Source organism: Podospora pseudocomata, chromosome 4, assembly GCF_035222375.1.
Source record: "Podospora pseudocomata strain CBS 415.72m chromosome 4, whole genome shotgun sequence".
Classification (NCBI taxonomy): Eukaryota; Fungi; Ascomycota; class Sordariomycetes; order Sordariales; family Podosporaceae; genus Podospora; species Podospora pseudocomata.
In genome coordinates, this window is record NC_085888.1 from 1,967,092 (window position 1) to 1,995,001 (window position 27,910).

Sequence of the window (27,910 nt, forward strand, 5' to 3'; positions counted from 1 at the left end):
GGTGATGGGTGGGAGTGTGTGTGTTGATATTGTATAGATAGATAATAAGTATACGTGACTAGAATGGGTATGGATAATGTAAGACAATCCTACTTTGTATCATTCAGACAACATAAACCAGCCAAGCAGCACTTTTGATTCTTCATACAACTCCCTGTCACGAACAGCAACCTCAGTCAAGACACACATATGAGTTTACTCCTTGTATTTCTCTCACTCCTCTCGTTCACCCCCTTTTCGGACCCCAGACTAGCCTAACGAAAACAAAAACACAAACGAAAATACTCAAAACACGCCCCTAGGCACCAAAAAAAAGCCAAAAAAAAAAAGACAGGCATAATAGATAACCACCCACTCCTCTCATCCACCTCTGCCGCCTATCGTACAAATTGTTCTTGGTTGTCCGTACTTACCCCTCCCCTTCGTAGCTAAAACGTATGAATAGGTAGGCCGAACAGTCGCCAGAGCGCTCAAATGATATACACAAGAACGTAAAAACAGAATAATCTTTTCGACCAAACAGTCAAAGGCCACCGCCTCCAGAGAAGATACCAAGGGAAAAAAAAAAAAAAAAAAAAAAAAAAAAAAGGAGACATGTCCGTCAGGACTTGAGGTATGTCAAATGTAATTGTTGATAATCGTTCCCAACAGTGTTGGTATTGGTCCTTCGATATGGTTCCATCACCAACGTGATGTCCATCATATGTTGTGTATCCACGTGGATATGGTGTGGTGTTCTTTTTCGTGGGAGTTCCTCGTGGTATGTTTGTGCTTCGTTCCCCAAAAACTCTGCCAAGGGTCGGTTGTGACACTCCGTGTCCAGATCTCAGTGCGCGTCCAGTCGAGTTTACCCACTCGCCCAGAAAGCCAAGGCAATAATCATGTAAAGCCCCAGCAACATGGCTCCCTCCAGGTAGTTTGACTTGCCGTCCTGCACCGTGTATGTCACCACGAGCACCGACACAGCAAAAGCCACCGTCTGGAATGTCTCGAATCTGAGTGTCATGGGCACACCTATCGCCCAGCCCAGCAGAACCAACGACGGAGTCACCAGCAGCGAAATCTGGATGCTAGACCCAATCGCAACACCCATGGCCAGATCCATCTTGTTCTTCACAGCCACCACGCAGGCAGTAACATGCTCCGCCGCGTTGCCGACAATCGGGATGAGAATCAAGCCGATAAACGTCTTGTTGAGGGCACCGCTTTCGGCCACGGCGTCGATGCTGTTGACCATGTGGTCGGCGCAAAAGCTGATGACCAGGGTGGTGAGCAACAGCACGATACCAGCTGACCAGGGGCCAAGGAGCGGGTCGTGCTCCTCCTCCTCTCCAGCGTTGGGTCCAGCCTCGGACTCGAACAGGCGCTTATGTGAGCGGAGAGAGAAGATCAGGTACATGACGTAGAGAAAGAGCAAAACGACCGACGAGCAACGAGAAAGAAGCAGGGCCACCTCCTCCTTGTCCGAGCCGCTGTCCAGGACGCCGTACAGAGCGGCCGGCAGAATCATGGTTGCCGATGCAAGCGTCATGAGAGAGCATGTCGTCTGGGCCGTGCCCGCAGAGAAGCTCTGCTCAATCGCGTTTCCGTCGGCGTCGCGCATGTTGGTGAGGCCACCGAGGAAGAAGCACATGCCCAGGACAAGCAAGAGGTTCGAGAGGATTGAGCCCAGCATGGAGGCCTGGACGATTTCCACCTGGTTGGCCCTCAAGGCCACGATACTGACCTGTTCAGACGTCAGCACGAGCCGGCTGGATAAACAGAATAGTGCTGAGAGGACATACAATAAGTTCGACGGCATTGCCCAACGTGGCGTTGACCAAGCCACCGAGAGTCTCGCCAAGCCGAGCAGCAATCTCCTCCGTCGCAAAGGAGAGGATGGCGGCGAGGGGGATGATGGCGAAGAAGTTGAGGGTGAAAACCAATGTTGGGTTCCACTCGTACGTGCCGGCGATGAGCCCAAAGGGAACAAAAACAAGGAGAACGTTTATCCAAGCTGGTGTGCCGCTGTTAGATAATCTCCATGATATGGCTCAACGTCAAGCTAGGTAGGTGCTTACAGCTGAGCAATGTGATCTTGAAGACATTGAAGAAATGCGCCGGCAGCCGGACCAGAGCGTTGGGACTCTTGGTTCCAGGGCTGCTGGTGCGATCAAGAAGAAGGTGTTTCCAAAAGTTGGCTTCGGAGCCGCCATTAGCGATCCTATGGCCCAAGAGGGGGCTCTCCTCGTCATCCATGCTGGGCGAGCCTGTTTCGTGAGGTGCTTTGCCGGTGGTTACTCGGCGCAAGATCTGGCGGGTTTGAACGTGAACTGTCAAGCTTGATAAGTAATTGATCAAGCCCTTGCCCATGATGATGGGTGAGATTGGAGAGTGAGATGCTGCTGTCTGGTGTCGCCGCGGTCACTGACTCTCATGGCGATGCGCGGACAGTAGCGGTAGGAGAGAGAGCTGACAAGAAGACAAATTACCTCTCCAGGAGGATGAAGATAGGTAAGGTAAGGTAAGGTAAGGTAAGGTAAGGTAGGTATGTAGGAGAGTGAGTGGTCGGGTGTCACAGTCGAGAAAGGGAGCGGTTCATAGCTGCCCAAGAAGACAGACGGGAGTGGTGTGAAGGATGATAAAAGGTAGGGGTGACTTGGCAAGATGTATGTACTTACAGGACATGATGGATGGCGGCGCGAGAGCGTTTTCACGTCGCAGTCACCAGGGGGGAATCGGGAACAGTTGGGGGGCCCTGGACTCGGCAGCGAAAATGGGGCGAACGGCAGACTGGGACTGGCTGGGACCGCTGGAACAAAGGTGGGGTTGCCCCTAAGCCGGTCCGGGATACAAAGACAAAGTCTCCGCCCGGCCAAACGCTGTCTGCTGAACCGCCAAACGCACCCAAGAACAGCGATCTCGAGGTATGAGAATCTCTCTCTGTGTGTTGCGTTCCTGGAAACCAACCGTCAGTCCAATGCCATCCCAACTTTCCACCACTTGTCAAAACACCACTCCGTTTTGCCCTGCGTTAGTTTGCAACCTGCAGCTTGCCCCAAGCAGGTGGTCCCCTTTGTCAACCACCGCCCACCGCCCGACATCGAGGAATTCCAATATCCCGCATCAACATTACGATTGTCCCTTCTTGGACAGACAGCAAAAGGGAAGAGGAACGTACCACGTCACACGTTTCTACCACACTACCACACTACCACACTTGTCTCTGTTTCCCGCAGGTGTCGGGACTGTCCCTAGACTCTCGGATGGCAACGTCTTTTCGGAGTCGGAGCGGTCTGCGGTTTGACGAACGAATCGAGTCCTCTGCCAAGCGTGGCTGTGAAGAAGTTTATTGCGTAGTGGGAAGCTCCGATGTGGATTTTGCTTTGCTGTGCTGGAGAACGAACGACGGGAAGAAAGCTGGTAACATAACCCCGCGATGTTGGAGAAGAGACGAGGAATCTGCTCTGCTGTTGACGTCGACAGACAGGTACGGTATGTTGTGCCCCTGAGAGTTATTTTGGTACCAACTTCTTGATCTTGGTCCGTGCCGTTCAACGCCTGCCGTGCCGATGCGGGCCTCGAGTGTAGCCGCCCGATTTTGAAACTTTTGATGCTGAGTATAGATGGGATGTTGTTTCCACTACAGTTAGTCGGACCTACCTTGCTCAACTGAGTGATTCACCGCCTGGCAAGTTATACCGAAAACTCTTGCCAACAAATTGGCAACCTCAACGGCCTCCTCCAAGACAACACAAACTGGGCACAGCATCAACGACGTAACCAGGGCAGCTGAGAACAAGCTCCTAGCTCCAAAAGCTTGAGCTGCCCCTGTCTAGCCTGTGGAGAAACGTGGGAAATGCCTTCAGGGGTCTGCCTTGCCCGGGCTATCGATAAGCGAACACCCTGGCTTTTTGGACGTTTCTGGTTGCGTCATGATCCTGGCTCGACGATTATGTCTCGACGCAATTGCCATCTTCAAAAGAGATCGACAATTGTCTTTGAAACTCTTACAACCCTCCTTCCAAGATCTTACAATACCGTCAACAGCAAGAAGGACCACCCCCCAAGGAAGGATCCCCAAACTTCCCATTTCCATTTCACTTTTTACATAATGCAGGTATCATCCAACGTCACCCCATCAACCGTTTGATGAGGCCCAATCTCGACAAGACATCCATCCTATCGTGTTTTCCCTTCGCGCCTCGCTTTCCTTTCCTCTTCACAGTCCGAGAAGCGAATCACCGGCAGGCAAAATCCCTCGGCAAAACGCTCTTCAAAACGGCCACACGCTGTTCAACAAATTCCAATCGACTTTCCCATTTCCCCGTTCATCCTATTCACCAACTTTGTACCAAGTTACACCAAAACGCACAGCCCACAACTGACCCGTGCGCAAAGGAGGCCTCCGTGATTTCTCTTGCTTGCCAAGAAATGATAATGTGACGTGAGCACATGGGGTAAGCACTGAAACTGACCCCCACTTATTGAGAACATTCTCATCAATTGGTCTGTGTGACCTTTATCAAAATTCAACCTCTCTCACCTTTTTGAAAGACAAGACTCTCATTGCACGCAAGCTTTGAGGCGCAGTTTTGTCTTGTGCGTGTGTGTGTGTGTGTGTGTGTGTGAGAGAGAGAGAGAGAGAGAGAGAGAGAGAGAAAGGGGGGACTTGAGTTGGGTTGGGTTGGTGTAGGTCTCCGATCTCTCCGTTCCCAGAAGGGCGTAGGCTGCCTCCTTACTTCTACCCGATCGTCCGGTTCCGATGACACAGGGTACTCGAGAGTCTAGAATTTTGCCCCATTGTTGTTGTTGTGTTGTTGTTGTGGAACGGGGTTTCGGGGGGTGGGCGGTACGGCATGGAGTATGGTGATTATATCTTTTGTGGAACTACTGTCCATGGTAGGTAGGATAGGTAAGTCAATGCGCTTGGCAATAGTGTAAGATGGCTCGCCGTTTGAGACTATCAGCTCGTGGTGGAGGAAGAAATCATCGACACCCGCTGTGAAAGAACCAACGCTCTCAGTTAAGTTCATCGCTATAACAGGCATTTGCATTCGCAAAACTCGGGAAGCAAGCCACTAAATACGGGCAAGTAACGGCTATCATCAGCACCTAGAGTCTAGCCTTCGGATCAAATCCAGGGACAAAGGGGAGGAAGAACACGTCTGCCCCTCCATTTTATTCCTGTATGACAGATCAAGACCCATTTCGGTAATTGTTAAAGCAAAACCGGGTATCCGGTGTGGTAATCTCTACAATGTCAAAGACAACGTTGTGTAAAAAATCGGCATGGATGCCCGAGACTGTATACGATCAACTGCAAGACCTACACATGCAACAATCAGTCTACAAAGAAAGAATATACGGTGCCTGTGTCATGACCAACCACGCACGCGTAAATCCAGACCTCCTCTACTCCCCTCACCCTATCCAAGTTGTCTCTCTTTCAGTCTGCAAACTGTCAGCATGCTGCAACACTCACTTGCCCCCCTTTCACATCATAATCCCACACTCCAAATCCCATATCTTCATCAAATAAACAATACCATCATATTCATACTCCATAATCATACCATCCTAACTCATAACGTAATAATCCCTGATACCTATCCAGTACCGGATATCCCCCCCTAGGTATTCAACTCCAAAACTCCATGCTTGCTTCAAACCTCCTTTTGATGCTCCCAATCCAAGAGCAAGAAAAAACAAAAAAAAACAAAAACCCCAAAATCAAATGGGTATCGCAAAGCTCAAAGCCCATCCCCAACACCAAACCTCCTCCCCTTATCCAACTCCCCCTCCCTCTCCTCCGCCCTCAACCTCCCAACCCCATGCCTCCGTTCCAAATGATCATAATAATCCCCCCTCGACTCCCACACCCTCTCCGGCATCTTGCAGTCCCCATGATGACAGACATATCTCACCCCCAGCGCAAAACCCTCCCACCTCGTCGTTCTCGCCCTCTCCCTCCTTCTTTGAACCAGCCACCGGGCATACCTCGCAATCTGCTCCTTTTGCTCCTTGGAACTCAACCACTCCCGCGTGGCCTCCTCAATCTCGCTCAAATAGTACTTCTTCCTCATCCCCAGCTTGACATCAGGCGCCTCAAACCGGTAATAAGTTTTGTACTTTTTCCCCCTTTCCTGATCCAAGAGACTCTCCCTCGAGGCGGTGGAGTTCGCAGAAAGAGGAGTAGACGCAGACGAGGTAAAAGCCCGAAGCTTCTCATAAAACCAGGCTTGGTGCTCGTCCGTCCCCAGGCTCAGCAGCAAATCAATAGAGGGCCCGCCGTCGTCGAGCAGCGATGAGATTTCCTTCAGCACTTCAAGAGTAGGGTCGCGAATCTGCTTGCTGCCGTCCACAAACGACCCTGAGCCTAGCTTGAACGGCTTGAAGGAATACGACGACGGCGCCGTGATGGCCTTTGCGACTTCGGGAATCGAGACCAGACTGCCGGCGTCATCTTCCTCCTCTTCTTTGTACGTGCAGAAAGCGTATGGGCGGCGCGGTTGGTGACGCTCGACTTCGGTACACCACGCCAGGGTCTGACATTGAAAGACATCCTTCCGGAAGCCGGTCGACTCATTCGAGTGGGTGGATGATCTCGAAGAGACCGGTGTTGGGAAAGTGGCAGCGACGGCGGCCTTGTTCCTGGTTGTAGAGCTGACGCTGAACTTGGCAAACGTATCGAAAAAGGCGCGGGTGCGCTTGGTCGGCCAGGTGCTCCGGCGATAGAGCAGTGGAAAGTCGATCGTGGCGCCGCCGGCAAGGTCCGTGGTGAGAGGTATGTTCTTGTTCTGGCGGTGGAATTCACTGATGCATTCATCGACACTCTTCCCAAGCATTCCCAGCATGATGGCGATCAAACCTCCGACACTGGTACCCGCGATGTAGTCAAAATAGTGGCACGGTAGATATTGATCTTCCCTGAAGACGTCTTCGGGGATTTGATCGCGGGGTATCCGCTCAGTCTGGGCGCTCGATGAGGCGCGCGGGTCAAGGTCTTGCTCAACCCGCGCAATCTCCTGCATCAGCGCCTGCAGAACTATCAGAGACGAGTACCCCTTGATGCCGCCGCCGTCGAGGGTCAGAATAAGCTTTTTGGACCATGGCGTGGATGTGACATTAAGTTCGGGCGACTGGATACCGGCCCCGGAAGCGGAGTGGGCGCTGGTGACATCGCTGGTGGGGGAAGGTTTCGGGATGGCTATCGTGACGCGGTTCGCGGTTGGGACTCGACGTGCGGCCGGCCTGGTTCGGAGCGACGACACCTTTTTTGGTAACGGAGGACGTGGCTCGTCTTCCTCTTGAGGAGCGCTGACGACGTCTGTCATCTCGAGAGCGAAAGAGTCACACACTCTGTTCTTTGGTAGCTCGCGCTGTGGCAAGAGGTTGGTGAAGAAGTGGAAGATTGCTCCGGTGAGAAAAACAGTGGTATTTCAATGACGTTAGGCGGGCTGGGGAACGCCCAAGATGATTCTGGTGTGATTACCAAGGCATGGCCCGGCCTGCTGACACTCCGGGGCCAGCCTCAAACCAGCCACGCCGCGGTGGCTCCCACGCTTCCCACGCTCTTGTTCTGGAGGCCCTCGGCTGTTGGTTGTGTGTGTGGTCGTGTGTGGTCACTTCTGGACTCACCGGACGAGGTGTGCTCCGGGTGTCCCGGTGCAAGCCGTGGCGAGGCTTGGCAAGGCTCAGATGTGCAGAGATGTCATTCGCCGCGAGAAGAGAGCCTCACGTGGGTGTGTTGTGCAGTAGTGATACTGGCGATGATATCGGAAACTGGCGGCTTGCTAAAAAGGCGTGTAGGTGACTCACGAAGTAGGTAAAGTCAGGTGAAGTGTTGACTGGGGAGACCTGCAGGAACGAGAAGAGCCTAGATGTGCTCTTGTAATGTCGATAAAGCTGTGCTCCAAAATGCGAGTATGCAGTGTAACGCTGCTGTATACAGACTGACTCTGAGCAGTGCCTCGTTCAGGCAGATTGACAGTTTGAAGTTCTTGGGGATCAAGATGCAGGAAACTGATTGGGCGCATTTCGACGACCGAGTGAACGACCACAACAGCAGTTGTTAGCACCAGCAAATCAGCGCTGCTGCCTGAGCCAGTGGAGTAGGCCTGTCACTTCAGCCCTTCAAGACGCATGCCTTCCTTTGATCTTTCAAAGCCTTTTTACTTTTGCTGGAGGCTTTTTTACTTTCCAAAGGCCTACCTTGCTTGGAAGGCATCGTCAACTGCAACCATGGAAGCCGCAGGGGGGATCATCTCCCTCACCTGGGACGTCTTCGACAGCACCATCAGAGGTGTGTACACGTTCATGACTCTTTAGTTGACTAACAAACACACCTCTTTGGAATATTATAGGGGCCTGTTCGTCATGCAAATAGGCCTAAAACTATGAAGCTCAAGTGGCTTTGGATCATTGAAACACGTGGTTGGATAGCGTATAGACCTATTGGCATGACGACCAGGCCTTGTTTTCTCCAAACCACACGCATCAGCAAAACTAACAAAGGCCTAGTATTCCGGTTCCTCACGGCCATGGTTGAGATGCCAAGAGACTGCGAGAAATATAGGCTGCAGTTGGTCATCGAATACAACCGCGTCCTGGCCTGGGGTAAGGCGGCCGGCCTCATCGATGTGCCCGAAGGCTCGACTCTGGGTACCGTACTGGGAGCCGAAGGTATCGAGCTTGCAGCTATACTCGCCCGTATACAGTGGCTGCTCTCTGAGTTCCGCGACTACAATGCCCGGTACGGCAATGAGCTCAACCCATACGTCTATGACGAGGATGGCAAGCAAATAGCAAAAGAAATCAGGGGCTTGGAGCGAGACGAGGAGAAGCGAGCGTCTATCGGCGAAACGGATACAACCTCGGCCGCAGATGCCGACATTGTGAAGGATGTCTCGGCTTTGGCGGTGTCCTACGAAAAAGAGAAGAAGGAGCGCAGGCACCTCAAGGGAACCAACCATATCAGGGGCTTCCTCTCCAAGGCGGGTTACCACACCAAAGACATGCTCACCCACCCCGGCCGAGTGCGATGGCTCGTCATGGACGGCGAGGAGTTCAAAAAGCTCCTCGAAGACCTCCACTTCCTGACCGAGCGTCTCCACGAGCTCATAAGAGACCACCGTGACAAGCGCATCGACGACATCACCGCAAAGACTTACCGGGAGATGATCCTTACCCGCAACGACATCCAAGACCTCCGCGACATGCTTGACGCCGTCTCCGGCATTGTTGCCACCTCCTCCCGCAACCATGCCACCGCTGCCGCCCAAAACAACGACAAAACCCTGCAAGACCTTGTCCAACTTAAAAAGCTCTCCCGCACTTCAGACGCCATTCTCTCCCAGCTCCACGACGACAACCAACCCCTCAAGCTCTCCTCCCTCTCCGACCTCATCACAATCACGGTTCCCGAGTACACCCCCGCCACCCTGGACACCTCCTTCGGCTGGAACGAAGACGAAACCGCCCACCCCGAATACCTCCCCCGGCCCCGCGGCATCCTCACCACCCCCCACGGCGACATTCCAGTGTGGATAGAGTGGAAATCAATCGGGGCCTTCAAACCCAATTCCCTCCAAGACAAGCAATCCGCCCTTCGCACCGTCGCCCTGGCCGAGATGCTTCACCTCCCCAAGCCCGGCTCGCTACCCACCTGCGTCGGGTACTTTGACGACAGGGCTTACAACGACACGGAGCGGTACGCCTGGATATTCAAATTCCCCGAGGGCTCTGACTACGACACCCGGATTGTATCACTTTATTCCCTCCTCGGCAACAGGACCTACCGCCCGTCTCTGTCACAGCGGGTGGTCCTGGCAGAAAAACTTTGTTCTACCGTCCTCAACATTCATGCGGTCAACTGGTTGCACAAGGGAATATTCTCGGAAAATGTGCTTTTCTGCCTTGATGACGGGCGGGTGGCGTACGACCCTACCTCGCCCATCCTCTCGGGATTTGAGTTTTCTCGTCCCGATGGGACGGCTACGACGGCGAGGGATACGGATATTGTGTGGGATTTGTATCGGTGGCCGGGGATACAGCGGCAGCGGCCTACGGAGAGGAATTCGAAAAAGACATATGATCTTTATTCTCTGGGGTTGGTGTTGTTGGAGGTGGCTCACTGGGAGAAACTCCATGTTCTTATGGGGTTTGGGAAGGGGAGGAAAGCCAAGGTGGTCGAGGGCGAGGAAGAAAAGGGGTATCCCAATGTTAGTTTGGAGGAGAGCAAAAACGTGAGGGATTGGCTTTTGGGTGTCAGGAAAGAGGGGGCGCCGTTTGAGATTAACCCTCTGGCGGAGTTGGGGGGTTTGGTAGGGGAGAGGTACGCGAGGGTGGTGGAGAGGTGCTTGTGGGCTCATGGGGAGAGGGGGTTTGGTGTGGCGGATGGGCTGTTGGGTGTTGATGGGGGTTTGGTGCTGCAGGAGGCGTTTACCGAGGGGGTGGTGGAGGAGTTGAGGGGGATTAGGCTTTGAGGAAGGGAGTTTGGGAGATGATATGTTGATGATTTGACGCCTTTTGCTGCGTAACTTATGCGTTTGAAGATGATAGAAAGGGGCCTAGGTATGATTGACAGGCTTTAAACATATGCGAAAGGGGCCTTTGAAGGTAGGCCATAGGCCAAGGGTATATATGTTTTTACCCAAGTAAAGAAATCCTCCACAAGGATAATAAATAACCTCCTCCATCAGGTAGATCAGAAACATACTCAACACCTACCGATATAAGCACTTCATTCTTAAGTTCACACAAGTCTACATGAAACCCTCAAGACCAACCGAGGGCATGCTGAGATGTGAGTTCAGAGATGCATAACTCTCAATCTGGGTTGAACCCAAAAGTATTTTGGTGCTGGACGCTAGCGAACAGCAAGTGTGCTACCAAGTTGTCATCGAAACTCCTAAGTTGCGCCGTCAGTGTATTCTATTAGAACCAGTTCCTCAGACCTCTAGAGAAGCTACTACCCACGCAAGCCCTCACCAATCTCGGATGCTCCCAACCTTTTCCAAACTCCTGCTCCATGCTCCAAGTCAGCGAGTGGGTGCTAAGCTTTCACGCGTTTCACCACTCCCAAGCATAACAACCCTTTCCCAACACCAGGTCTCATCTATCCATCACGAACCATCATCTCAAACAAACGTTGCATGTTTCCCTTATCAAACTACCGGCCCCACCCGCCAGCCAGGGGCCGGCTGTCAAAACCCGGGGAGAAGCTCCGGCCGATGAAGGAAAGGGGGAGTGGGGGGGGGGGGGGGGGTCCACGGGATTGATTGACCGAACAAGGGGTGGAATGACCAGGAGGCGATGTAATCATCCCGAGGAAACCGTTAATGAGACTTGTGTGCGAGTGACCTCAGATCGACATACCTCGAAGAACACCAAACATATGTGAGCATCTTGTTGGTGAGTCACCTGGAGAATATGCAACTTACAGTACAAAGTTAGCTTCTCGCCATCTTTTAGAATGCACTTCGTCATCAACCTCTTCCTCTCCGGCCATACCGACAGAGCGAGGATGAGGCCGCTTATCTTGGCCAAGGGAGGTAGCTCCAGTTTATTCCCAGATCTCAACTCCATCTTGGTTCGGCTGATGGAACCGAGAAGGAAATCAAACCATTCTCCATATTGACAGCTGCTAGGCATCCACCGGACATCTTGTTCGGTATGAAAACGGACGTCATCAATACAGCTTCGGAGTGGCTTCGCTGCTGAATGGATATGGCGGATATTTCCGTGGGATTTACGGGGGAGATTCGTGCCCGTGAGAGAAAGACGTTGGGAAGAGAGGTCCAACGACTCGGGCAAACATTTGTGCCTGGCGTTTCAGAGCAACAATGTATCCTGCTGCAGAAAGAAACTCCCCGTTGCCCAACCTCTCCTTTTGCCTGGGAATCAACACCGGGAGGAAACCAGGCTTCGCAACATCACCCCCTGACATAGGGTAAGCGGCGGAGCAGCCCCAAAGGAACCGGGCGGCGGCAGCCATCAAGCAATTGCATGCAGGCGACCGAAATTCATTGACCAATGCCAGCATTCGACCGCCCATTGTCGGTGGATATGAAACTCGAAGAAGCTGCACGACGCCTTTCTGCCTGCCTTGATGAGAGAAAAGGTTGGTCAACGTTTTCTGTAGCAAATGCTTCGTGTTGTTGAGCAACAAAAGCCCCCTGGACCGACGTCTGCGAAGCGAAGCGATGTGGACTGGGCGTCAGCCTGTCATGGCCCTGGCACACTTCATCACGCCCCCGGTCGCCGTCAGGGTCCAGGATCCACAGGGCTTGCGGGAGAAGCTTCAGAGAACGATGGTGGAAGCTTTTGATGAAGTGTCCAAGCGCCCGTCGTGAACGTGCCACATGAATTTCCACCACCGCCCTTGGGATGCTCAGTTTTCTTCTCGTCTTCTTCTTGGACCAGCTTCACACCACTTTCCTACCATTTGTCAGTGAGCAGTCAGCAGATATACGTCAAAGGTGGAGTCATAGGACCTTCTTCCGGAGTAGCATCCGCCATGAGCGATTCAGATTCCAGACTGTGAAGCAAGCCGTCTGCCATCTTTGCATGCCACACACACGCAAAGAGAGCCCCTTCGGCTCTGCTCGTTAAAGGGACTGACCAACAGCCAATAGAAGCCAAAGAGGGCCGTTCAGCTGTGCAAATCCTTGCCCTCTGAGCAGCGAATGCATTGGCTTGGCGAGGGGGTGGTGCGGTGTGGTGCAGGAGGTTTGGAGGTGGTTGCATTTCCCAGACCTCCACCCCCGGCCCGCCAAGCGCTGAGCTGGCGGCTTGGAAGGCCAAAAGCATTCTAGAAGGATTCCAGAATCTTTCCCCAAGCAGGATAGCGTCAGCTTCAGGTGCCACTCCCCTGCTCACAACCGCGAAGGGGGGGGGGGGGTCCCACAGCGTCCCACCCCAAAGCAGGGGCTCCGAAATGGGCTGGCTGCCCATGCATTGACCATCGGCAACTCCACGAGCACAGTGTGTCCCTGGCGGCGTTATTCTTGGAAATCTCCAATTTCAAAAGACCATAACCAATCTCGCCGTTGCTTCCGGCACCGCTTCGATGTTTGTGAGCGAGCCCCCCTATCGAGGGACTTTCCTAAGTGACTTGCAACTATGACCACCCTCCCCACATATGATATAAGGCAAGTCACCTGACCACACACCCAATCAGGCCAAGTTTGATTTTGAGCACTAGGCCCAACAGGGCGTTTGACAGGCACCGCAGCCCAGATTTTTGGAGTTCGAGCATGAAGTTCACCACACAGCCATAGTTTCAAAAATAAAGGCACGACTTCACCACATAAGTATGTAAAAAGTGGTATGAATCTAAACATTTTTTACTGCTGGGAAAGCCAATTGCACTTGCATGCGTTTCAATAGCTTGTGGTGCGGGTAAGTCCCAATTGATTGATTGATTGATTGTTAGTGTGTGCGCGCCCGAGTAATTTGTGTAGTCTGATTGGCTATTTAATTGATTGAATTGATCGCTGGGTGCAGGCAGGGTGGCCTGTGCGGCCAGTGGTGAGGTGGATGGTCCGAGTTGCAAGTCATCTAAGGAAGTCCCCATCGAGCTTTTCCCCCTCCTCCTGTTGGTGATCGCGATGAGGTGGCCGTCCCGAATTTCTGGATGCAGATCGTTGTCCTGGGGGACCGTTGCTCGGCTCGTCATGCCCTCTGATCCTTCCGGTTGGGTGCTCGATCAACAAAAAGCGTGCTTGACTGCAGCTCCCAACACTTCGGAGGAAGCCCCTGCTCGGATCCTGCCGTATCGTTGCTCGTGGGCCCTCTCCGTGTGTGTGCGGTGTAATGATCAAAGCCCTTTACTGAATGGCCCGCTCTACGGTACCGGTAGATAAAAGTGACAAGATAATAAATGGCAAGTCGGCGCCGGCTGATTTCAGGGGACAAAGGAACCAGAATATCGAGGTTGCACGAAGCCTTTTCTTGTGTTGCCCACCAACGTGGGGCGATCGAAGGTTCTGAGGAAGCTTCTTCTTCTTTGCCGCTTTTGCTGTGGTTTCGCACTGATCGCCTTAGTATATCTGGTACCAGGGCCAACGTCAGAGGCCAGGGCTCTCAAGGCTGAGCGAGGTGGGATGCGGGGGTAGGAGAGCATCATCATTGACGAGTCTGAGCGCCCACCATGGCACAAATTACAACACCATAGCATTCTAGCTGACACGGCCAGGTTGCGGGGAGCCGACGGGTTTGGCTCGAAGGCGGCCAGCTGAGGGAGTTGTGAGGGGGTGGAAGCGGTGGGCAGATGGTACCCTTTGGAGAGCGAGCAGCTTTTCCCGTCCCTGAATCGTCACGGCGCCGCCGTTTTGCCTCTGGGTTGGCTGTTGGGTAGGGTGTTTTTGTCAGTCTAAATGAGGGACATCCATCTCATTTCCAACTGTGGGCTGTATTGGGGTATCTGTTTTCCATCGAGACAGGTTTAATCGTCAATCTCAAAGGCATCGAATAGAATGACGGGAATCATGACTGAAAGGGGCCAGTGCAGGTGATCATTTTGCGTTGAAGCTTCGAGGGCTAGCGTGGTACATGATGTTCTGGTGGCACAGGCTGGGACAGCCGAAGTACCCTGTACGACCGGGACAAAATAAGGCGATTGCTACGCGGGCCTGGCAGCAGCCCACAGCGAACCCACCAGGAGCCCACCCTTGTGCTGTTCACCGTTCGTTTCAACTCGCCCCTGCACACTTCTCCAGCCTGGAAGTCCCCAATCCACGCAAGGATCCTCACCTGCGTGCCGAGCCACGTTATTTTCTTTTTGCCATTATTTTTTGATCCTGAACCCTCACCCTCTCTCTCTCTCCCGCCGTCAGAACCTCTGTCACGGGATCTTGTTGATCTGATCTATCTTTCCTCCTTCTGTTCTATTTTCTCTCCCTTCACAAAAGGAACATCTCCCACATCTCATCTCGTCACATCAGATACGTCTTCAAACAAGATTCTCTGCGATCCCACACCTGTCAAGCCACCTCACGGTACGTAACCAAGCAACCGCCCAACACACGGATCTCATAAACACCGGTGCTGAGGTGGAGGGGACGTGCTGCCACCAAACCACACGACGCCTCAACCCACCGCCATTGTTTCCTCCTCTCGCCGGCGCTTGTGCTTCTGCTGGTGCTGGTGCTGGTGCTGGAGAGATGGGAGCATTGGTCTCTGGTCGCGCCCGGCTTTTCTCCCACTTTTTCTTCTCTTGAACTCGACATGTTCAAGATGGCGATCCCACCTCGAGCTCCCCCCGTTGTACAAAACACCTCATCTGTTGGATCATTTGGCTTTGCGTTACACTTCTTGTTGCGTTGTGATTTGAAGAAGCTGACAGTCGGTTGGCATACTGCAGGTCCATTTGACGACGACTCCCTCCCTCCGACGACTTACTTTTTTGTCCCTACCGCGCCATTGACGATTTCTTTGAAGGCTGCGGACAGGCATCCGGCAGCTCTTTGGCATAGCGAGGGGGTGAATTGTGACTGGTCATCGCAAATTCAGGCGAGATTTTGACATCAAGGTGCCAATACCTTGCTCCGTACCTTAGCTGGGTGATTCAGATCGGGACCCACTGGAGCAAGGAGCGATAGACGTGGAATTTCTTTCCAGCCAGACCGCAGTCCGCACCGCAGCTCTTTCCACAACAGAAATTTCCGTCGCGGCCGGCTGTAGACCTTGTTTTTTTTTTTTTTTTTTTTTACCCTTCACACAACAAAAAACAAGAGCAGACCGGAATCCGAATCCTCCTGCCCGCGCCACATCCCATCCCATCGTCGTGGTGCAGTTACCAGACAGTGGCGCAAGTCGAGCAGTCGAGCAGCAGTCGAGCGACGTAATCCCAACCGACCCCAAAGTTTAAGTCACTACCGCGTTGTGGCCAAGGCGCGTTTGCAGTTCCTCTGCTCAGCAACAAAAGCCCACACTTGAACCGTGCACCTGAACCGTGCCTTCACCACCCTCGCAAGCGACATCAAGCGGCCATCACCAGCTGTCGGTGCCGCCATATATTGCGAATAAAGGCATCAAGATTCGTCTTTTTTGACGTGTCAGCCTCTGTCAGGCTCATCCTGAGGGATTCAACTGAGGTAAGAAAAACTCTGCACGAACCGACCCCGCACGGGTTTTCCTCCAAAAATCCTTGTCCTCGCCGTTCCATCTCATGGCCTGCCGCCTACACCCGAACCTTTGTGCCCATCGTTTGATTCAACGTAACCTCTGTGGTCGCAGAGTAAATAAGAACCTACCCATGTCGTGGCTTGCCTATCGGAAATCGCGCGTTTGTCGCGACCTCGTCTTCTTTGATAGGCAGCCTGGTCACCTGTTTCGAGTCGCCTCACCGCCTCTAGTTCGTCGCGAGTTTTGCTGACCGTTAAAGCTAGACTCTTGACCCTTGAACCCACAGGGCAAACATGTCACAATCTCCATCAGCCTCTGGTGCGATGGGAATTGGCAGTGTGCTGAACAATAAAGGTGCCGCCGCCGCCCAAGCTCTCCAACAAGCCGGAGCCATGCCTGTCGACCAGCAAGTCCAGCAGCAGCTTCAGCAGCAAGTTCAACAGGTCCAACAAGTCCAACAGCAAGTCCAGCAGCAAGCCCAACAGGTCCAGCAGGCTCAACAGCTTCAACAGGCCCAGCAACCGCTTCAACAGGTTCAGCAGCAGGTTCAACAACAAGTTCAGCAGCAGCAGCAACACCAACAAGGTCAGACCATTCCACAGCAGGTTCCCATGAACAGACCAAACTCGCCGCATGGTTCCGAGAATTCGGGATACACATATCCCTCCCCAACCGCGATGGGGGGCGCGCCATTGCCGCCCGCGAACATGGCCCCTGCGCCCATGGGCATTCCCATGCAACAAACCATGCAGCAGCCCATGCCACAGTCCATGATTCCTGTCATGCACCCCGGGTTCAAGACCGAACCTACTCCCGCTCCTCAGCAACCGCCCCCAAAGGCGTACCCCTGCCAGACGTGTGGGAAGGGCTTTGCCAGGCGGAGCGATCTTGCGCGCCATGGTGAGTAACAACCCATGTGAGTTGAGACGAGGCTTGCTTACTGACGATGTTTGAACAGAGCGCATTCACAGCGGAATCCGTCCCCACGTTTGCGATTACCCGGGATGTGGGAAACAGTTCATCCAGCGATCTGCCCTGACCGTCCACCAACGTGTGCATACCGGCGAGAAACCCCACCAGTGCGAGCGTTGCGGAAAGCCCTTCAGTGACAGCAGCTCTCTCGCGCGTCATCGTCGAATTCACTCGGGGAAGCGGCCATACAAGTGCCCTTATGTTGACTGCCAAAAGACCTTTACGCGCCGTACAACCTTGACCAGGCATCAGAACCACCACACCGGAACAGTGGAAGACTCGCAGCGGGCTCGCAACGAGGCTCTGGCTCAAGGCTCCAACACCGCCTTGGCCGCCGCTGCTATTAGGAACAAGCGCGGGGATAGCGAACAGGCGTCCAACCAGGAGTCGCCCATCACGACACCCTCTCCCGCTCAGCGTCCCATGTCCATGTCTCCCAACGAAGATCTCGCCAACATTAACAACATGCAGCAGTATCTGACCAACACCTCGCTCCCACCGCACATTCGTGGTGATGTCCACGGAGGAAGTCCCGTTTCTACTGCCTCCTCTGGTTACAATAACGGGATGCGTCCCACCTCGCACCCAAGCGGCGGGTATGCTCCCCCCCCGCCTTTGGAGCCCAGTCTCGATCAGTTTCAGCAAGGCCCCGGTAGCGCGAGTGGCAGCCCTCACATTGGCAGTGTCGGCTGGGCTTCCCCCGGTCCTGTTGGGTCCCCTACCGAGAGCCACGGCCAGGGTGCGTCGGTCTATCCGGACCCCGAACCATCGTATCAGAACACGGCTCAGATGGGTCAGATATACTATGCCAGCGCTGCGACACAGGGTCGTCGGCCCGGGAGCACGGAGCCAGGTCAGCGGCCAAGTGAGATGTGGACGGGTCAGTAGGTCGACGCCCACCACAATCCCACTCGACCGGATACCAGCTCGTCCGAGACCGCCTCCCCCGAGACTGCTTTTACCCCCTCCGCCTCGCTCTCGGAGCTCGATGCTTATTATGGGCATCCTGTCAAGGTGGAAACTGATGGGGACACCGGTGCGGGACTTGACCCGGCTCACTGGGACTATCAGTAACAGCCTGTTCTGAAGCGACAGCTCAGGACTTAGGGCCTTGTGGATGACTACCAGACCGCTCGGCCCACCCTATCTCAACTCTACTGGCTCACGAGCCGTACCTAATAACTTGCCGACGTATATCTGGACTGGATTGGCAGAATCTTCTTATACGGGTGTGCATGCGTCACGGGAGGGCTGGGAGGCTTATTATATCTCTGTGTGTTTTTATAATAAAGACGGTCAGGACCGGCGTGAACTACTTTAATCATAGCGGGCGGGCTTTATTCAACTGCTCTTCTTTTCGGCTTGCTTTGGGGTGGTTGGCACTTTTTCTTTTCTCTCTCTCGGGGACCCATTAGGCAGGCCAGCAACAAACACAAGGTCGATCACGAATGCAACACAAAGTTTCTCTCTTTCTCCGTCGGTTTTTCTTCTTTCTTTTTTCTCTCTCGCTATTAGACTGGTATCACGAAATGGGTTGGTTTGTCTTTTATATTTCTGTCAGTTTATGGCGCTCAGTCATGTAGTTTTCTCCAACGGAAAGGGGGAAAAGTCAAAATGGGGTGAGAAAGAAACGGGGTCTGTGTGTGTGTGTGTGTGTGTGTGTGTGTGTGTGTGTGGGTTTATTTATAGTGTGCAACGAACGCGGTAGCATGCGAATAAAATTGTGGGGTTTTGTTTTGGAGCTGAATAGAGGTGTTTGATGATGTGCTGTGATGTGTATTTATATGTGATTTCCTGTGCCGTATTATCGGGCTCTTTTATGTGTCCAAAACATACTGCCTCGTGCTCGACCGGCAATGATATCCAAGCCTCTGTCTCTCCCCTTTAGGTACTAATCAGCCAAACCCGAAACACCAAAACTCCCGTGTCCCATATACATGTGTATGTATACATCTCGTCAAATCTACAATCTTCCCCCCCTTTTATGCTCGGCATACATGATCTAATACGTCTCTGGCAAGTCGGAAAAGCTAGGAATCTTGCTCAAATCGCAGTTGAACTCCCTCTCGTAGGCCTTTTGGGGCAAGACACCGGCCGCCATGCCCTTTTTGTAGCTCCATTGCGCTCTGTTTTTACTGTCAGTCAGCATCACCACCCCCTTTTCGTCCGAGAGGGAGAAAAAAAAAAACTTACGCGTCCTCCGTATCCCAAACCCAATAAAACCACCCCCACCCCTTTTCGAACGAATCCATCTGCGCCTCCGCAAACATTCTCAAAAACCTTTTGTACCCATCACTCCACCTCTCCGGACCCGCATTCGCCTCCTCACAGCTACACGTCCTGTCCAGCGCAGGACACCTCGGCCTCACGTCCTTCGGCCTCGTCCCCCCCGGCCCGAGTGTGCCAGTCCAGCGGTTCCCCCAACCGACGTTTGTCAAATGCTTCGCGCAGTCAGTATCCGCCTGGCTCCACTCGGCCACGAGCGTAGGTCCAAACCCCGTCGATCTATCCATGCTCTCCCTCGTCTGCCGTGCCCACCCCTCGCACGCAAACCGTATCTTCTGGGAGTGGTTGTACGCGATCTGTTCTTCGTTAAAAATGACATATTGATGCACATCCAGTGCCGCGTTGGGGAGGGACTGAAGTTCGCCCTGCCAGTTCCCCAGCCCTCTGAACCCGTCCCCAAAGACGAGAATGACGTCCTCGGGGATGCCGTTTTTTCGGATCGTGGAACTGGCTTGGGCTGTCCACTCTAGCACGGCGGGAACGCTGAGCTCTGTCATTTTTGGCTCGTTGGCGAGGCCGTAGTGGGAGATTACATTACGGTAGCGAGGCTGGGAGAAAAATCGACTGAGCCGGTCGTGGAATTCGAGGGATCGCCTCGCGTTGAGGTCGCCTTCTGTTCCGTTTAGCCAGTTGATTGCCCCCAACCGACCGGAGTGATTCCACCCGTTCTGCGACCCTGGTAGCCCGTGCGGGTCGAGGTTCACGCGCAGGCCGTACTTGCGGCAGTATTCGATTGCGCGGAGGAGATACCGCCAGCTGGTCCGGAAGAGGTAGGGGTCGCCTTCGTAAGTCTGGACTGCCCAGTAGGAAAACGGGATGCGGACGTGGTCGAGCCCTGCGGCGGCGATGTCGCGGAAGGTGGACTCTGTCACGAAACTGGCGTAGTGGGCTTCCAGCACGGAAGCGCAGCGGGAGGCGAGGTAGGAGCAGAGGGTGTACTCGTCTACGATGCCGAAGCGGGAGTCATAGTCAAAAAGGCTGGGGGTGATGAACGGTTCGAGTGACAGCCAGCCGCCTACGTTGACGCCTCGGGCGGGGCGTTTGGTGTAGTCGCCCCAGGGTTTGTTTAGCGGGGGGACCTTGTCATTTGCGCGGGCGGAGTCGTCCCAAGAGGTGAACAGCCCCATGAGGGGGAGGTCGCCGACGGTTTCGGCTGTGTAGGTTAGGTTGAAGTCGTCGGTGGAGGCCCAGACGAAGGGGTTGAGGTAGGAGGGGGCGTCTTTGGGGATGCTGTCGGGGGATATAGACCCCAGGTTACTCTTCCCACCGCCTCCTCCTCCTCCGCTGCCGTCGTCACGTTTGTTTTCGTCTTTGCCCGAGTTGGGGACCACCACCGCGGCAACGATGATGATGATGATCAAAAGGACGGTGCAAACTCCAATCAGCCACCAGAGCTTCTTCTTCTGCTTGTACCACGGCCGGGGCTTCCCTCTCCAAAGCTCAGATTCTGTTTCCTGGGGTTTCGCGCGGAGCATGCTGTCTTCACTGCTGACACCAAAGTTCATCCCCATAAACCCGCCGCCGCGGAGGCCAGAGCGGTGCGGTCTGCGGCTCTGGACATTTTCGATACCCTCTTCCAGCTGAGCCCCGCTGACGACTCGCCTTCCGCCTTTGGTGGTGCGGTCCCGCTCGTATCGTTCGCCGGAGGGTCCCGCTACGGTGATCACCTTGGGAGCCAGCCCCCCTCCTCCCCCATCGACCTTTTCGTACCCCTTCCGCCCCCTCCTCCTTTCCCGTTCAGGCGGCTCACCGCTCTCATAGCCTCCCTGCCCAACACTCTCATAACCAGCAGCTCTGCTCCTTTCCCTCGTCCTCGCTGCTCGCCTGGCAGCCCTCCTTGCCTCTCGCTCAGCATCCTCGCTGTCTTCCGGCGGCGCAAATCTTCCTTTCCCTCTCGACCTCTCCCACTCCAACGCCAAATCTCTCGCGTCTCTAATTTCCGGTTCTGGTGCCGGGGCGCGTGATGACCTCCTCCTCTGTTCCGGCTGCCGCGAAGTAGGTCGCGATCGCGACTTTGCCTTGTCTTTCGCATTGGCTTTATTCAACTGCGCCAATGCCGCTGCTGATAGTCCCTGGGAGGAAGATGGCGCATCGGATTCATTCCCTCCTCCTGCCCCACGTGGCGTGCTGGTGGGTCGTCTACTTTGACTCCTGCGCTTGCGACGACGTTCCTCCCTTTCGGCGTCAGTTTCGCGATCTCGATCTCCATCTCGGTCGTGTTTGGCGGAGGAGCGGTTGCGCTGGTGTCCGTGGTGGGTGCTCCTGCGACGTTCCCCGCGGGCTTCGCGGTCGGTGGAGGGATCGCGGGGCATTTTGCTGTGGTGGTGCTGGTGGTTAGGCGGTCAAGAAAATGGCATTCCGGCGGTGTGTGTACAGATTCAATTGGCGATGTTGGAATACAAACGAGACAAAAAGTAAACACATTATTTTTTCTTTTTCTTTTTTTTCGCGCGCTCAAATGTGAAATCAGTTTCATGCCCAGGAGCCCAGCATCCAAAAAACCTGGCATTAGGATCCCACTGCGACTGGATGCGACGCTTGTGTGCGCTCCTCACCAGCCCACATCCAAGGCGCAGCCCAGCCCGGCCCAGCCCAGCTTCCTAAACGCTAATTGTTGTAAAGATGGCTTGATAGTTGGCTGGGTAACCTTATCCTTGCTTGTCTACACAAAAGGGATTGGTTGAGTGAGGCTCCGCCTGGGCGCCAATGCTACGTCATTGGTTTACTTCTGAGAGATTGGATCGCGTGTGAGCTTCGATCGAATTGGGGGGTCTTCCACCCCGATGGGAATCCAGCTTCAGCGCGTCAATTGCCTCCAACCGGAGCTTTTTTGATAATCGGTCCAAATGATGATGCTCCAGCACCTGAGCGTGGTCCCTCGGGAAAACGGGCTAGCATGCTGTCGAACACCCTCCAGTGCCTACCGGCCGGTACCTAAAGTGCCCTGCAGCGTGTGACGTCCGTGCGGCAGCTCCCCCCAAAAGGCGGGGACCCCGCGAAAAGGACAGGACTGGTGGGCTGGGCGGTGGCAGCCAAAGCCGCCGCAAGCCGACACGCCCGTCATCCCTTCCACCTCCTCCTCCTGATGACCTCCTGTTTTACACAGATGGCTCTGTTGATTTGCATCTGTTCTCTCACAATGCGACTGAGCTTATTCCCAACATAGTTCTCTCCATCTGCTTGTGTGTCTTTTTTGTTGATAAACTCACCTAACCAACCATGAGGGGCCCATCCGCCTTATCGCTATCGCGGGCACTTACACGCCGCCCTCATCATCTTCTTTATCATCATCATCGCGCGCTATTCACCACCCGCGGACAACAACAACAACTGGCCGCTCTCTTGACCTCTTCTCCTCTGAACACACCAAAAAGAACCTACTCAACCCACCCCCCAAACGCCAAACTCAACCTTCCCACCGATTACTCCACCACCCCCCTCCTCTGCCACACCACCACCACAGCCCTCACCAACCCCGAGCTCCCCCCCGAAACCCGCAATGGCACCACCAAGCGCATGAACCTCTTCCAAGCCGTCAACGACGCCCTCGCCACCGCCCTCGCAGAAGACGAATCAGTCATCATCTTTGGCGAGGATGTCGCCTTTGGGGGTGTCTTCCGCTGCACCGGCAAGCTCGCCGAGACGTACGGCGCAGACCGCGTGTTCAACACCCCCTTGACAGAACAAGGAATCATGGGTTTCGCCATCGGGGCCGCGGCCGAGGGGATGAGGCCCGTGGCCGAGATTCAGTTTGCCGATTACGTCTACCCTGCTTTTGACCAGCTTGTCAACGAGGCGGCCAAGTACCGGTATCGCGACGGGGCGTGCGGGAGGAGCGCGGGGGGGTTGACGGTACGAATGCCTTGCGGAGGTGTGGGACATGGGGCGTTGTATCATTCCCAGAGTCCGGAAAGTTTGTTTACGCATATTCCTGGGTTGAGGGTGGTTATGCCGCGGTCGCCGTTGCAGGCAAAGGGGTTGTTGCTTGCGGCGATACGGAGCAATGATCCAGTTGTTTTTATGGAGCCAAAGATTTTGTACCGGGCGGCGGTGGAGCAGGTGCCTGTGGGGAGTTATGAGCTGCCGCTGTCGAAGGCGGAGGTGTTGAAGAAGGGGGATGATGTGACGGTTGTGAGTTATGGGCAGCCGTTGTACAAGTGCATGGCTGCGTTGGAGCAGGCGGAGAGGGATCTTGGGGTGGGGGTGGAGTTGATTGATTTGAGGACGATCTACCCTTGGGATAAGGAGACGGTGCTCAAGAGCGTGAGGAAGACGGGACGGTGCGTGGTGGTGCACGAGGCGATGGTGAATGCGGGTGTGGGAGCCGAGGTGGCGGCGGTGATTCAGGAGGATGCCGAGACGTTTGTGAGGTTGGAGGCGCCGGTTGCGAGGGTGGCTGGGTGGAGTATTCATACGCCGTTGTCGTACGAGCAGTTTAATGCTCCGGATGTTGCTAGTAAGTTGACTCTGACGAAGTTGAAAGAGGGAAGCTGACATTGTTACCTAGGGATATATGACAATATCAAGAAGGTGCTGGGATTCTGAGGTGGATATTGAGCCTAGAGGGTGAAGCATAGGGAGCAAGCGTGGCGTTGGGCGTGTAGCCATTGAAAGGCCGTGATGTGTATATATATCTGTGGTAGGTAGATCTAGAGGCCTTTGGTTAGTGACATATGACGACGAAGGAAAACCATGAAATAAAGTCTCGATATCAAAAGCATGGAGGGTCATCTCAAATGGAGCCTGCCACTTGTCTGGCGGCAGGCAACATCCCTGGTCTTGGCGGCCGGCGCATTTTCCACAGCGTGCCCCGCATCTTTGGGGTTTCATCAAACTGCCAGCCAGCAGTGCCAGCTTGCTTGCCCAGGGGCCCGCCGACTGACGACGACTTGCTTGCTTTCCATCATTTCGCCTGCAATAAAGCATTTGACGACGATTCTCGCCTGCAAGAGCTTCGTCTTTGGCCAAGCTTCGATTGGCGATTCACAGACACAGCCATGTCCTCCAACACGGCCATCATCTCCTCCTTTGTGGAGGGAGCTCCGCCAGGAGAGGTGAGTACCTCGATGCCCAACCCGTCACGTCAGCTGTATTCCGTTGCTAACGATTGTGTTGGATACATGTAGCTCGCAAATGTTATCGAAGGCATGTCTTTTCTTCTGCACTCCTCTCTTGCTACAACCGGTCCCCGAACTCCCGATTCTACCGAAACGAGCGACACCTTCTTCTGCCCTTGATTTACACCCATATTGATCCAGAACGACTCGACTAACTGTGCGAGTAGACATCAAAGCTATCACCGGTCCAGACCCCAACCTCATCAAGACCCTCTCTCCTGCGTTCCAAAAGTACAACGAAGAGCAGTTCATCACCGCGAAGCTCCCGGGTGGAAGCAGCCAGGTGATCATCAGCGAGTTTAGCGCGCTGGGGGAGGGGAGGTACTTTGATTCGGAGAGCCAGAGCTCGTTTGAGTTTGATCACTCGACGGGCAAGGCGGCGAATGTGCAGAGTCATGTTCTGGAGGGGGAGCAAGCCTCCTTAGTGTGAGTACTCCTGGGTTGGAGAGGGGAGGGGATGGGTGCTGATGTGTGGTGATGATTAGGAAATCAACCCTCAACACTGTGGGCACCTACGTCAAGGAGCACTACCCCAACGCTGCGTACGGGGCTTACCCGATCGAGAACGACACCAAGGTCGCGGTGGTGATTGTGGCTAATAAGTACAGTCCTCATAACTTTTGGTATGGCCCTCTCAGCCCCCCAATTCCCTTACGGCACGGCATGCTAACAGAAGGAATAGGAACGGCCGCTGGCGCTCGTTTTACATTTATGATCCCTCGTCAAACTCCTTGGAGGGATCCATCAAGGTTGATGTGCACTATTATGAGGATGGAAACGTGAGGCTGCTGACGGACAAGAAGGTGAATGCTTCTGTGTCTGCCGGCCGGGCTGCGGATGGGATCGCGAGGGAGATTTCCACGGCGGAAAAGAAGTACCAGGAGGATCTGAACAGGAGTTTTACGCAGCTGAGTGAGGGGGCGTTTAAGGCGCTGAGGAGGCAGTTGCCGGTGACGAGGCAGAAGATTGAGTGGGACAAGGTGGCCAGTTATAGGTTGGGGCAGGATATTGGGGGGGGTTCTGTGAGGAGATAGGGGTGTTGTTGATATGAGCGAGCGTGGTGCCTACAAGTGTCTAGAGCAATAATGTATGTCTCTTTGAAAGAGAACACATGTCGATATTCACATGAATGAGGGAAAGAGGGGTCAAGATCAGACGGTTATCAAGGTGCATGTCCCCTCCCGAATGAGAAGGCCGGTAGGTGAGAGGGGGGTGGGGTTGTTGATGGGAGCTCCCGCCCACTCTGCCCCGACATGATGCCCGATAAGCCCCGACTCAAGGCCGTTTCACTCGCAGATTTTCGGATAACGGTGACCGCCAGGCATGCTCGCATCCAGATGCCGCAGCAGCTCGTGCATATTTATTATATGACCGATTGATCAGTTGCGGTTTTCAACAACCTGGGAGACTGGCCAAGTTTGCAGCGAAGAGCCCAGTTTTCGGCCCCAATTTTCCTTACTCGGGGTTTCGTGGATATCGTTGTTCCGAATCGAACGAGCCCGGGGTCCGGCGAATCAGAGGAGGCGTTGCATAATTTTGACCTCTTCCGATTGGCTGCTGAGGTATCTGGGGGGCTGTCAAGCGCAAATCTGTTGATGGTCCCCCGTCCAGGGTTTCTGGGGAGCTGCCTGTTGTTGAAGCAAGGCCCAGTGGCACAGTGCCGTCTGTCGTGTCCGGTCTTGTTGAGAAACGTGGGAGATTTCTCCATAGCCGGAGCCGAGACTTTGGGACTTTTTCTTTCCCTTCTTCTTCTTCTTCTTCAACCCCCCCCTTTTCTACCACACAAACACCGTCTCCGGACTACTGCCAGCCTCTGTTGCTTTACGTACTTGAGCCTCTCTTTTGTAAGTTTGCAACTGCCCCGGGGTCAATTGCACTTTCCCTGTGTTGCGCGACCGATTACCCCAAAGTGTGGCGCTTATCGGTGTATCTTTTGCTGACCGAAAGCTGTTCTTTTTTTTGGTACTTTTTGATAGAACACATCCACCACCGACAAATCAACCCAACCCACGCACGATCAGTCAAAATGGCCCTCCAGGAGCTCACTTACCAGGATGTTGCTGAGCACAACACCAAGAAGGACCTCTATGTTGTGATCCACGACAAGATCTACGACATCACCAAGTTCGTTGATGAGCACCCGTAAGTTTTGACCCAAAGAGTAGATCGCGTCTTATCGAGATCGGACTCCGCCCTCCCCCTCTTCTCCCCGCATGGACAGATGCAGGTTCCGCAAACAAGCACAGAATGGCTGACAATGGATGATATATAGTGGTGGCGAGGAGGTCCTTCTCGATGTTGCCGGTCAGGATTCCACCGAGGCTTTCGAGGATGTTGGTCACAGTGACGAGGCCCGCGAGGCTCTTGAGCCCCTTCTTGTCGGCACCCTGAAGCGCAACGTGAGTTTAGACCCCTGTGCTCTTGTATCGGCGTGATAACCCGAACTGGATTGCTGACGCGATTTTTCTACAGCCCGGCGACCCCAAGCCCAAGACTCCCCTCCCCGGTGCCGTCTCTCCTGCCGCCAACAACTCCAGCGCCGGTCTCGGCGTCGGTCTCTACGCCGTCGTCCTTCTCGGCGGTCTCGTTGCTTTCGGTGCCTACCAGTACCTCCAGCAACAACAGAACCAGCAGGCTTAAGCAACTACGGCCACGGAAAAAAATGGTTCAACACTGGGGGCGTTCTTTTTTTTTTTTTTTGCTGGGTTTGACATGACAAGACATGAGACGGGAAAAGAATGGGGAGGTACAGGCAAGGAGTTTCAGGGTCAGGGTCTGGGATCCTTCCTTTGTGCCATTTGGGAGCGGGTGGGATGAGGGTCCACACCGCTTTCCAGCCGCTGCCCAACACACAAGAGGTCGAGATGCGATCCACATCCTGAAAGGGTGATGGTGGTGGTGGTGAGGGGGGGGAGGAGCGTGGCATTGCATATCTTTGCAATAACACTCTGCTTTTTTCCCAGACCGGGATTCGATTCAACACGTACACAGGACACAAAACGAAATGTGAATGCGTTGGCGGGTTTCGTGGACGATGAATGATATACCGGGGTGTGTGATGTGTTATTATCTTTTCTATATTGCAAGCGAGAGGGGGGCAACAGGCAGGCAAGCAAGCTATCTCTTTGGTGGTCTGGAGGCATTGCAATGCTGGCTGGAATTGGGCACATAGTTTAATAGACTTATAATTTTGAATGTTTTGTTTCGTCTGATGTGTTGAGGCGTTGTTGGTTGAAACCCGTATATCGAAGCTGGGTTCGATAAGCGACGGTGGAATTCCACTCTGAAGTTTGACACATCTTGGCCTTTTGTTTTTTTGTTTTTTGTTTTTGGATACATCTTGCAATCTAGGAGAGCTGCTTGAAGCAACAAGAGCATCGTTGTACTTGGAGTGAATATAATAGATAACCAGGAAAATAAATTGT

General features: G+C 54.0%; 8 protein-coding genes across 8 annotated transcripts; 5 read left to right on the top strand and 3 right to left on the bottom strand.

The window, feature by feature from the left end:
• Positions 1–2: 2 nt before the first annotated feature.
• VCX1 (Vacuolar calcium ion transporter) lies at positions 3–4,808 on the bottom strand. The gene is given in 6 exon segments (XM_062890345.1): positions 3–1,726; positions 1,785–1,996; positions 2,061–2,312; positions 2,661–2,937; positions 3,161–4,581; positions 4,596–4,808. The coding sequence occupies 4 exon segments, from the start codon at positions 2,665–2,667 to the stop codon at positions 848–850; spliced, it is 1,350 nt and encodes a 449-aa protein (XP_062743582.1). The 5' UTR covers positions 2,668–2,937; positions 3,161–4,581; positions 4,596–4,808; the 3' UTR covers positions 3–847.
• A 924-nt stretch (positions 4,809–5,732) lies between these two features.
• QC762_408880 (uncharacterized protein) lies at positions 5,733–7,316 on the bottom strand (the record flags this gene model as incomplete). The annotated part of the gene is made up of 1 exon (XM_062890344.1): positions 5,733–7,316. One exon carries the CDS (start codon positions 7,314–7,316, stop codon positions 5,733–5,735), a length of 1,584 nt encoding a protein of 527 aa, XP_062743583.1.
• A 544-nt stretch (positions 7,317–7,860) lies between these two features.
• QC762_408870 (uncharacterized protein) lies at positions 7,861–10,662 on the top strand. The gene is made up of 2 exons (XM_062890343.1): positions 7,861–8,284; positions 8,503–10,662. The coding sequence occupies exons 1-2, from the start codon at positions 8,125–8,127 to the stop codon at positions 10,464–10,466; spliced, it is 2,124 nt and encodes a 707-aa protein (XP_062743584.1). The 5' UTR covers positions 7,861–8,124; the 3' UTR covers positions 10,467–10,662.
• Positions 10,663–14,638: 3,976 nt separating this feature from the next.
• Positions 14,639–18,156, top strand: QC762_408860 (uncharacterized protein; the record flags this gene model as incomplete). The annotated part of the gene is made up of 6 exons (XM_062890342.1): positions 14,639–14,981; positions 15,347–16,079; positions 16,370–16,655; positions 16,680–17,010; positions 17,069–17,966; positions 18,009–18,156. The coding sequence occupies exons 3-6, from the start codon at positions 16,404–16,406 to the stop codon at positions 18,154–18,156; spliced, it is 1,629 nt and encodes a 542-aa protein (XP_062743585.1). The 5' UTR covers positions 14,639–14,981; positions 15,347–16,079; positions 16,370–16,403.
• A 643-nt stretch (positions 18,157–18,799) lies between these two features.
• Positions 18,800–24,371, bottom strand: QC762_408850 (uncharacterized protein). The gene is made up of 2 exons (XM_062890341.1): positions 19,276–24,371; positions 18,800–19,208 (listed from the first exon to the last, which is right to left on the bottom strand). The coding sequence occupies exons 1-2, from the start codon at positions 21,678–21,680 to the stop codon at positions 19,085–19,087; spliced, it is 2,529 nt and encodes an 842-aa protein (XP_062743586.1). The 5' UTR covers positions 21,681–24,371; the 3' UTR covers positions 18,800–19,084.
• Positions 22,094–23,913, top strand: QC762_408840 (uncharacterized protein; the record flags this gene model as incomplete). Its single annotated transcript, XM_062890340.1, has 2 exons — positions 22,094–23,824; positions 23,876–23,913. The coding sequence occupies exons 1-2, from the start codon at positions 22,588–22,590 to the stop codon at positions 23,911–23,913; spliced, it is 1,275 nt and encodes a 424-aa protein (XP_062743587.1). The 5' UTR covers positions 22,094–22,587.
• Positions 24,042–25,519, top strand: CAP1 (F-actin-capping protein subunit alpha; the record flags this gene model as incomplete). Its single annotated transcript, XM_062890339.1, has 5 exons — positions 24,042–24,422; positions 24,495–24,552; positions 24,653–24,911; positions 24,971–25,108; positions 25,168–25,519. 5 exons carry the CDS (start codon positions 24,042–24,044, stop codon positions 25,517–25,519), a joined length of 1,188 nt encoding a protein of 395 aa, XP_062743588.1.
• A 992-nt stretch (positions 25,520–26,511) lies between these two features.
• QC762_408820 (uncharacterized protein) lies at positions 26,512–27,790 on the top strand (the record flags this gene model as incomplete). Its single annotated transcript, XM_062890338.1, has 3 exons — positions 26,512–26,627; positions 26,758–26,884; positions 26,958–27,790. 3 exons carry the CDS (start codon positions 26,512–26,514, stop codon positions 27,123–27,125), a joined length of 411 nt encoding a protein of 136 aa, XP_062743589.1. The 3' UTR covers positions 27,126–27,790.
• Positions 27,791–27,910: the final 120 nt, after the last annotated feature.